General features: G+C 40.4%; 2 protein-coding genes across 6 annotated transcripts in view; both read right to left on the reverse strand.

Annotated features, from left to right (window-relative positions):
• si:dkey-178e17.1 (tricarboxylate transport protein B, mitochondrial) overlaps window positions 1-1736 on the reverse strand; it is an 18868-nt gene extending 17132 nt beyond the window's left edge. The window contains exon 1 of the mRNA XM_032515653.1: window positions 1134-1736. Coding sequence (XP_032371544.1) covers window positions 1134-1245 — 112 coding nt within the window. The 5' untranslated portion in view covers window positions 1246-1736. The remainder of the gene's footprint in view (window positions 1-1133) is intronic.
• Window positions 1737-2262: 526 nt separating this feature from the next.
• The window catches only part of cltcl1 (clathrin, heavy chain-like 1), a 29954-nt gene continuing 21487 nt past the window's right edge, over window positions 2263-10729 (reverse strand). For 2 of the 5 annotated variants that reach the window (XM_032515650.1, XM_032515649.1), the window contains 8 exons: window positions 10388-10537; window positions 10172-10303; window positions 9945-10055; window positions 8265-8435; window positions 7736-7957; window positions 7288-7314; window positions 4414-4489; window positions 2263-3737 (listed from right to left, as the gene is read on the reverse strand). In XM_032515650.1, coding sequence (XP_032371541.1) covers window positions 3613-3737; window positions 4414-4489; window positions 7288-7314; window positions 7736-7957; window positions 8265-8435; window positions 9945-10055; window positions 10172-10303; window positions 10388-10537 — 1014 coding nt within the window. In that variant the 3' untranslated portion in view covers window positions 2263-3612. Of the gene's footprint in view, window positions 3738-4413; window positions 4490-7143; window positions 7221-7287; window positions 7315-7735; window positions 7958-8264; window positions 8436-9944; window positions 10056-10171; window positions 10304-10387; window positions 10538-10729 lie in introns of those variants that run through there. The other 3 variants (XM_032515651.1, XM_032515652.1, XR_004331951.1) reach the window with 2 other exon arrangements.

Below are 10729 nucleotides of genomic sequence, written 5' to 3' on the forward strand. Positions count from 1 at the left end.
GGGGGGGGGAGCGGCAGAGCAGGGGAGCTTCTGAACCTTAGGAGGATAAACAAGCAGTAGTGCTATAACCAATAAGCCAATCAATTGATTTGTTCAAATATTTTTACCAAATCTTTGGTGGTTGCCCCTTCAGTTCAAATATATTTTTTTCTTATTCATCGGTTTCATATCAATATATAATACAACATTTTGGGCTGTTGGCTACATGGTTAACCTATTATTCCAAATCTAATCAACAGGTTGGTCAACAGTTCAAATTATAGTTATTTACAGCCACAAACTATTGAGATGACAGAACGTTAAAGGTGTTTCTTTTGTTGCATTCTTGCAATCCTCTCACTCACCTCCATACCTGAGACAGGGTGTAAATGGCTCCACTGTAATGTCTCAGGAGAGGGTCCCCTGGACTGCTGCATGCATCAATCCACTCTAACAGCATATGTAAAGTGCACCAGAGGTGATCTTAGATTAGGGGGACAGAATCACATCAGTGCAGCAGGTAAGATCTGACCATGGCAGGACAGGACTGTTTGTCAGGACAGAGGAAGAGAACGGCTTTCTTCTTCTCTTTAAGGCAATGAGGCTCAAGGCCATTTTACAACAGGGTCACAGGGTCAGCATGGTTTAAGTGCAAGTGTTAGAAGTGTCTTGTTTTACCAGCTCATCGTTTATCTTTAGAAACAGGTAGCCTATTGCAGATCTCACATACTTCTCCGTGCAGACCCACTAACTAAAAGGAAACGCCTTGTTTGTGATACGTGCAACAAAACGAAACAAATCCAGATATAAAAAGAAGAATGTCGCTTTCACTGTGTCTGCAAACAACAACAGCCCTGAGAGAACACCTGTGACAATATTTTACAAATTCTAACGTCTCTGTGCAGAAGGCTTGATAAGTTGTTGTCCTTAAGCCTACTTGACTTTCCTCCCTCCTGGGTGTGACTTCATTAGGTTTTCATTTCTGTTTTAATTGTTAGACTTAAGTGTTGCACATTCGCTCTGCTGTTCGCCAGAAAGCTTACAAAGGTACCTGGAAAACAAAAACACTGCTTTGATCAACTAACTAACTTCATTGGAACTAGTGACATTTGGTCAAACTGACTTTTCCGCGTGATAAATTATGATAAGCTTACCTGCCAGAATCGCCTTTCCTGGGTGAGTCAATTTCGCTTTCCCGGCCGGCGCCGCTGCCGCCAGACACAGCGGTCTGTGGAAAGGGCTGATAAATGTTCCTTTATCCTGCATAACTACGGGAAAATACACAGTGAAATCTACAAAGCTTGTAATTTCTTTTTAAGTCGACTGGAGCGCGCAACACATGGACGTCTTTCTGTGAGGTGCGCTTGGATGCAGGTGGGCTCAGATGCGTCCGGATACTCGGGTGTCTGTTGACAGTGGGCGTATGCGGTGACTGTCCAAGGAAGTTGGGACGTTCTAGCGCCAATAGCTGTTATTTGTAACCATGGTAACGCTGTATCGCGACAGGAGTGCGTAGAAAGCAAAGCAAACCGGAAATAGGCTAATGTGCGGAGCGAAGAGTTGTCTCCGTTTCCGGCTGCCGCGTGGAGTTCGGCTATTTTTCCGTGAAGCGAGGGAATTTCAACAACCACCGAGCCTGTTTTGCGACGGGGGTCAGTGGTTACACCCCGGGTGTTTATCTGAGCGCAGTGTGAGAGTAGACCGGCCACTTTGGTTCCACATCAGAAGAAGGGCGGGGCGCAGCATGTCTGTGTCTGTATCAGCGAGGCAACTGAAAATCTGATTCCACCTCTGTTGTTAAATCTTTTACTTACAAAACATTTCGCATTTCCCCAACAGCAGGCAGTAACCGGTCCAAACAGCCCAGCCACACCCTCTCATAACAAAGAGGCTGCAGGTCTCACAGGGACAGAAACCATCAATCAGGTCTTGGCAGCTTACTAAAATGTAGTCTGGGCCCAGAAAGAGCTGGGAATAAGGGTAATAGAAAACCCCTGGCATAAACAATGTTCACAACTGTAAAACTCCACACACGACCTCCAGAAACACACAGACAATAGAGGTTTGTAAATTATGTTTCATGAAGTGAATGAACTAGAAAAATGCCCCAACAGCACTGTGTGTAAACTTTATTCCTCTTTTTGCATGACTTTTGTGTAAAGGTAGTGCTTCGTGCGAAGCTCAGGCTTTTGCTTTCTGTTTTAACAAATCCAAAGTTGACACTGCAGGACAGAACTCAGTGTATCGTACACTGTCGGATAACACAGGAAGTAAATAATCAACTGAACTGTCACCACTTGAAGCAGCCTTGCCTCAAGACTTTTATTAACCTGCTGTTTTTGCATTTTGTCATTTTCTTACAAAAATCATTATGCTTTTTAAGACTACAACAACACACTATAGACAGTACATACGGTTTTCCATAATATTTGACTTATTGGATTAGTTAGGTATTTCAATACATCTTAAATTATACACTGCTTTCAGAAGAATTATTGTTTTGAATCAGCTGGCACCAGGATGTGAGCTAACATCTCAAGTCTGTCAGAGCTTCATTACTGCTTTCTGTTAGTCAGGTGACAAAGTTTCATCGAACATCACTTTGTTTTTGACACAACATTAGTAATACTTGATATACTTGAAAGTAACAAGAAAATTGTGCTCCTGGTTGCAGCATTATAATTTGGCAGCACATGCACAGACTTTAGCATTTAGCATTTTTTTTTTATTTCACCTCCTTTCTTTCTTTTGTCTTTTTGTCACAAGCATCCTGAAACTCCAGATATCTGAAGTCTGAGATCGACCGCTCTGACCCAGCGAAAGGTTTGCAGCTGCAAGGGGATGGACATTTTATTGAGTGTCTCTTGTTTTGGTGACATATCCCTCAAAGGCTTTAGAGGCTAAACACACACACACTCACACACATACACACATACATACATACATACACACACAGACAGTACCGTAACCTCATAAGACAAGTGTTCTCCGTATACAGCAAACACTTTGTACCTGTTGTGAGAGGGCAAACAAAACTATTGCACCGTAGCCATCTTTCTAATCAGAGCATGAGACACTTGTGAAATTAAACATGAACAAATTAGCCCGTTTTGCCACCTCATCAAACTACATAAGGCCGTAGCAGTGCTTTAGGAGGGAGGGGGGAGACACACACATGCCCCCTCCACTCCTCAATAACAAAGTCTCTTCTTCATCAGTGCCGAATCTCTATGAATTTTTTTTTTTTTTTTTAAGCTGCTCTAGGGTTAATAAAGTCTACATGGAACAGCAACAGGACAGAGTGGTTTGGTGTCACTAATGTTATTTTCAGTATGTTAATTACTCTAGGAGCTGAGAGGTGACTGCATGCTGTGTAGATCAGTGATGCAGATATAATGTCCAAGTGGAAAAGAGAGGAGGGAGGGATGGTCCAACAGCCTTGCAATAGCCAGTCCTTTTGAAGTGTGTGTGTGGAAGAAGTAGGGGTGAAGGGTTTCTATTGCAGTTTCAGTGGAGTCTTTAAGTTTCAGGGGTCTCTGTGCCACCAGTTGAGACCCAGAGCAGCTGATCCAGATCCTAGGTGTGTGTGAGTGTGTGCAGGGGGAGAGGGGTGGAAAAGGCGTGGTCAGGCCTCTACATGTTGAAGCCATAAACTGGCTGAGCGGGGAAGCCCACAGGGGCGGCGGGGTAGCCGTAGCCTGGGTATGCTGGCTGGGGAGCCACTGGAGCAGGAGAGGCAGGCAACATCAGCTGCTGGCCTGCTCACACAAACACACACAGGGTTACGTGCTAATAGACAAATGTTAAACTTTTTTAGAAATAAGTGCACATTCCTACACTGTTTTTGTTTACTGCCCTTCACAAAGATGTTATTTTATTTATTTTTTGTTACAAAATCAGATGTCTTAGTAATTAGGTTTTCAGTTAATGAAAGTTTCATCATGTGGTGCTCAAAGACCAGTTAATGTTGTTAATGGTGATGTAAAACAATTTTCTTCCGGGCACAAGAGGTGTGTCCTGATTATCATAGGGTAAAAGCCCTGACTGAATGACAACAATTGCTGCTGGTTTGATCAAAAACGTCTTTGTTCAATATGGGTTAACTTGGCCGGAAGGCAACATTCATTCTTTTTAATATTGCAAAATGTAAAAATAGATAGAAATACAAAATGAAAGCAAACAATTCAATGATGTTGTTTCTTCATGGGCGTAAACAAAAAAACATTGTAAATGTAAGTGGAAAATCTTCTGTGTCTCATTTTCATCTGGAAAATATAATAGCAGCTATTTTAGACCCAGGCATTACAGACAGTTTGTTACAGATAGATAAATACAGCAGCTCAAATCCTGCTAACTTCTCCTGTTATCTCAGCGGGAGGCAGTGTTTTCCTATTTAGGAATTGTCTGAATTGTCTGCCTGTAAACCTAACATACCAAACACTATCGGCTGAGGCTCTGTCACCTCCTCTTCAGTTTTCCTCTGGCTGTCTGCCTCCTCCAGTTTGTCCACCTGAGGGCAACAAAGACAAGAGAATAGATCAGACAAGGCTCACTCACAAACTTTACAAAAAAACAACAACGTGATTTCATACATTGTAGGTATCCCGCGGAAACCTCGCAACTCCATGTACTCAGCTTTTCAAGCTGTTTAAATTTAAATCCAAGCAAAGAATTCAAGTGAAAATTTCAAAATGTGTCCCATGGCCCATTAGTAAAATCATAAAACAGCTGTCAATAAAAAGACAATATTCTAAATTAAAGATTGTTGCTAGACACCTACAATGTAGTGATCACAGTGTGCTCCATTTATTTAAATTGCAATTTATTTGATGTTATACAATAGACCAGAAACTGTAAATGCTTCAATTGTAAGACTACACTTAAGTTTATATTTCATATTACACGAATAAATGCTGATGAATATGAATGGTTAACACAGTACATACATCATACCCACTTCTGAAAGACAAAACTACACACACACACACTACTACACAGTGCAGCTAAGGTTACCTGAGAGAAGATGCCATGCAGGTTTGGTGAGAATTTCTAATGCAGCTCGCAGTACAAATGTTAAGTCAAGAAAAAAAGGGCCCATTTTTCCAAATCCCACCAAAAACTAAATAACCCCTAGTGTTATCTAACCATGCAGGCGGTGACTGCTGAGAATGACTTTTACTCCTATAACCTAAATTCAATTAAGTGGAATAACATTTCATTTACGCCTCTCATGGCACTAAAATTACATGTTAAAAACCCTCCAAAACAATGTCTCTCTCCAGATTCGATGTCCTTGTTCCTCATCAAATAATTCTCAGACCTCCCTGTTGACAGTTGTCACCCTTTTTATATTCTGCAGAAAATACATAGTTTTCAATGAACACTGTTGACAACAAGGTCTGTGGGTTATTATAAATAATAAGATAACAAGGACATTGTTAGGCACTGCTTTTTGATTTTCTAAAATGTTATTTTCTTATGTTTTGAGCAACAGAAATAAAAGCAAATTCACACCAATGGCCCAGGGAAATGTCAGGTACCACAAAAACTTAGCAAAGTATACTACAAACTACACCATGGCTGGAAACCACTGGGGGAAAGGTTTTATTTTGTTTTGGTATTTGGGTGAACTGACCCTTTAAAAGTAAAATTATAGTGGGATTCAAGGTTAAAGAAATATTACTTGTGTATTAAGTAAAGGAGAAGCTATACATGCCTATTTGCTGATGCTACATTTCCAGCCATTCACAGTTAACATATCAAGAAATGACATAGCTTCCACATGCATCCTGTGAGCAGGCCCTCCTGACAGAGTTTCATTAAGTGTTTCCCATTCTGCTGGACTGAAACAAAGCTTTATATCAGACGCTCACAGGTTAAGCTCATCCTTTGCCAGGCATACAATGTTTGTGCAGCGAGTTGGTTGTAATGCCAGTTCTTCTTTTTTGTCATTAAGTGCAAAGCAATAATCCGGCTTTGTGCTTCAACTTCCGAGACAGCTGAATACAAAAGGTTTCTGATGTAAGTGGAGATTAATGTAAACAATGGTTCTGTTAAATAATTTAGAATTAAAAAGGTTGAATTTCCATTCTTTCATTCAATTCATCATTTGTCTATGTTGCCTATCAATTGCCAACACAAAATGTTGGCACAACTTTACTGCGGTCTCTTGGTATTTGGTTTTCCACTACTCCAAAGTTTGGCTGCACTAATTTCATCACAACCAGTTTGACCAGTTATTTATGCAACAAAGCATTTGGTCTTTTGATTTACTGAAATAGACTGAGAGGATTTCCCCAGAGACAGAGAAACTTTTAGTTAGTGTTTGTAGCCCTGCACTGGTCTAACAGTTAAATATTTGAAACTAAAACTTGTTAACTTGGAGTTAGAAACATGGGGATGCATCTAACAAGTCTAGAGTGGCTCGCTCTCTTTATGTGCATTCATGTCTGGTCTTTGGAGCGCATTACCCAGGTTGAAAATCTCTCATGATTTTGCATCAGCACAACTGAGATTTTTAGGTTTTTTTTAATGCCACTTAACACTACAGATGAAGATGCAGCCCCAAAAGAGAGGAGTTAGAGGGAGAGAGGTACCTGTCAGGCCAGGACAGGCTAGTCCTGGCCCTGAAGAACAAGATGGTGCACAGGCTTTGACTCCATCAACACAGCATTTAAAGTTAGTGGGCTCTGAACTGGTCAGAGATTCTTTAGACCATACACCTCCTGGTGGTTAAAGTCAGTTCAACCTTCAATCCTAAAATGCCAGCAAGTTAAGGATCTATAGAAAATACATTATAACCTACCAAACTATTGCACATGTGGAATTTTTTTAATCCCACATTAGCAGCCCCCATCTTCCTGTAGCAGCCAATTATATTAACATATATTCCTTCATATAAACTTCATATGAACTTTCTCTCTAATCAGCTCCATGGTAAAAATGCAAAAGAAGAGATGCTACTTCAGACTGCAATGAGCTATTTTCAAATTTAGCCTGTTGCTTTGCTTTTTTATTTTTGCACTGATAATCAATAGACAGCAGTGCTCATCTCATTTCATAGTTTCATAAATATGTTTCTGTTTCACTGCTGAAAGTCTGCAATGCCAATGTATTAAAAACATGTTGTGTTGGTACTGAAGTGGAATAAAAGCCTGCACAAACCACTACAGCTCTCCAAGACCAGAGCTAGTTAGGCCATACTCAGTCTACAGTCCATGCTAGGTTCCTACATCACAAACCTAAGAGATAAGTTACAACAAAAAAAGAGACAGAACACATAAGAGAAATAAAAAGAGGCCCAGAGACCGTCACCTTCGCTGCAAACTCATCAACCTGGAAAAGAACCCAAAGAGATGACCTCAAGTGACCTCACATGTCATGTCCTCTACAGGTTAACATTTTAGGAATGATGATGGACACCAGATGGAGTTCACTGGCAAACATACACTTAACTACCATTTCAGTACATAAGAAAGCCTTATCTCTTTAAACTACAATTCACAGTATGACCTGTTTGTCAATACCTCCAGGAGATATTACAGACTACTGTCCTCCTATCACCTGTCAGTACAGGTTTCTTCAGGAAATCAAACAATTTATGAAAAATAAACCACTTATAGTACACAGTAAAAATGCAGATCTTCAAACTTGTTTCCTCTAATAGAAATACTTTAATTAAATAATACTTTCATGTTAAAACCCAAACTTAAAATTAACAATAACTCTTTGTATTATTCTTCAGTGGAGCACTAACCTTTGTCAGGTACTCTCTCATGACCTGGATAAAGTATGGCATGGCAAAGTCCATGATGTTGTGCCTCCAGGCCAGCTCCAGCACCACGTCAGGGTGCAGCAGGTCATATGAGGCAAACAGGCAGGCAGCGAAGCACTCCTTCCTGCCCTCCTCCAGGAACCACTGGAGCAGAGTCTCTGCCAGCTCTGCATCCTTAGACTCTGCGACGTACAGCATTGCATCCTGGGAAAGATGGGAATACAGTGTGTTAAATTATCATTGAAGCATTCATGCAAGTTTTAGAAGTTGTCTAAACAATTGTTTCTGTGAAGACCTGGCTTCTGGAGAGATAAGCACTACAATTATTTACTTTTCCCGTCTTTGTCTTTACTTGATGTTAGTTGGTCCATGTACCTAGTGTATCTCCCGATACTGTCTAGATGTCTTCTATCTATCTAATGAATAAACAAACAAACAGTGCCATCTATAGGAACATGGAGGTACATGTAAGAGCTTTTCTCAAATGTTGTCATTCTTTTTTTTTTCTTACCTTGTAGAGTTTGTCCTTCTTGCAGAGTTCTACACTCTGTCTCCAGCGGTTGTTGCCCTTGTACAGGTAGGCGGCAATACGTCTGAACTCAATCAGTTCATGTTTCTCTAACCTCTGTGCTAGGCCAATGGTATCAAAGTTGTCATAGGCATCGATGGATGCTCTGAGGCCCTGTGGATAACACACATAATGAAAGAATATTACATCACAGACCAACAAATGTGACACAAAGGATAACTGAATCAGTTAGTTACTTGTAACTGGAGCTCAGCAGTGGGACCACAGAGGCTGGGTAAATTTAACAATATTTAATTTATTATTTCAATTCTCAAATTTCATCAAATAATGCAGGGGATAGGCAAAATAATTGACTAGCTACTGGCTCTATCTCACCGGCGCAGTGCGGCGCAAAACGCCTAACGCAAGTGTCTTTGCTATTTTAAGACTGATGCAGTTGTTAATTTCCTGCACCCACGTCGTTTAAACAGCAAATGCAACTGCACCCATCTTTACGCCTTACAAGGAGGTGGTGTTCAGGTGAACTGAACCAACAAAAACCTGGTCTAAAGTCAGGAACGCAGCATTATATTGTTATTTGAACAGCACATTAGTAAAATGTGCCTAGGCTTATGCACAGCGTGCACACACATGTAAAAAATTAACAATTAAAATATGACTGTGCAAATCCGCCATCATAATAACAATGCGGCAAGGTACAAACGCGTCTGGCTTTTGAAGGAAATGGGAGATGAAACTGATTGGTTGATTGCATGTTACACCCAAAACACACCTATGAATTAATGAATAAACTAAGTACAACCCTTTTGAACCATGCACCCGGCACACAGACCCTTTTTTTCTGCCGTCAAACTAGCTAAAGTGGATTTGGACACGCCCTAAACGCACCTGCGCCATGCGCTTCACGCCATGCACTTAGATCGTTAAAACAGGGCTCTAAGTCTCTTTTCATCATGTGTTTGCATTATTTTGTCTACCTTCTATTTTCAACGTTGTATTATATTGAGTCAGTTTGTGAACTCAGCACCAACTGGTAACAGATCCACACGAAGTGCAGCAAGAGGCGACTAAGGAAAAGAGCATTTGTTTCAGTTAAAGCTACTCGTAGATGGTACTCAATCCCAAGCCACATTATAAATTTTAAAACATATTTCTCTTTTAAACTTAACTTAAAGAAGTGGCTAACAAGTGGTCAGCATTGTTAATATTAATTTAGGCACTTAAACTTGCTGCCATCTCTCCTGCTTTTTTATGCTCTGTCTGTGAGATTGTCTGTTTCACTATTCACAAATCGTCTGTTGCTTGTTACTGTCCCAGCAATGTTCTTTTTGCGCGTGTCCACCAAAATGTATGTCAATGCTATTGTGCTTTGTTTGTTATCTGGTTTGACAGATCAGCTCAGTAGGTATGTGTCCTGGTCAACCACCTGTTCTTGTTTTTATGTTGTTGCATTAATATTATCAACTTTGCATAATCCTTTTAGCTCTTTTTAGGGTGACCTCTTACCACCAGTCCAGGGACAGCGGACGTAAAATAGCCTCCTGGCTAATTCTGGCTCATTAAACTTTTATGTATTATTAGTGTGCATTGTCCCTGATAAATTAACCTGAAATAAATAAAATAAAATAAAAATAAACGTCAGTAACAAAATGGCTGAGAGACCTGGTAGTCTTCCTCCTCTGTAAGCAGGTTGTTGAGGGCTTCATTGACGGACTTGTTGTTGTGATTCTGGACAGACCTCAGGTAAGGCTTGATTAACTTCAGCTGGTTCACCTGGTCGAGCAAAAACAATCCCTAATCATGTCAATCATGTTTTTCACTGCATACTGAATGTAAAAAAAAAAATACAGAAGGTTTGGTTCACAGTGGTTGACCTCGGCGCGGATTACCTTGCTGAAAAATGTGACAGCTCGGCTGTGGTCCAACCGCGGAGACAGAATGGTCAACAAGTCATTCAGAAAGAGGGGTTTGTATTCCAGGTAGAAGGAAAGACATTTATAGTATAACTCCACATTGGCAACCTGAAGAGAAATAATGATACGTATAAAGATTACAAAACGTAAAGATCTTTGAGAAGGAAATGACCAGTTCAGTCACACTTTTACCTTGGCAATAATGTCCTTGAACAGCCCTTCTTTCCAAGCATCTGTCGGATGAGACATCATTGTGATGGCAGCGTTGTCAAACTCCTCATATTTATCATAGAGGAAAACCAGCTCTGCCCACAGATGAGACTGCTCTGCTGCACGAAGAACCTGGTAGACACAGAAAAACGAAGAACAATGTCAAAGTCTGTCAGGTTTTAAACTAAAGCAGTCTTTCTGTCAAAGTTTTGTTTGGTTAAATTCATTGACTCAAAGTTGGTATGTTGGGCTAAAACATTACATACTAAGTATATATAGTGTAATGAATGTAGTGTATACTGTATATCCAATATACCAATGCAA

This window comes from Etheostoma spectabile, chromosome 5 (assembly GCF_008692095.1).
Source record: "Etheostoma spectabile isolate EspeVRDwgs_2016 chromosome 5, UIUC_Espe_1.0, whole genome shotgun sequence".
NCBI lineage: Eukaryota > Metazoa > Chordata > Actinopteri > Perciformes > Percidae > Etheostoma > Etheostoma spectabile.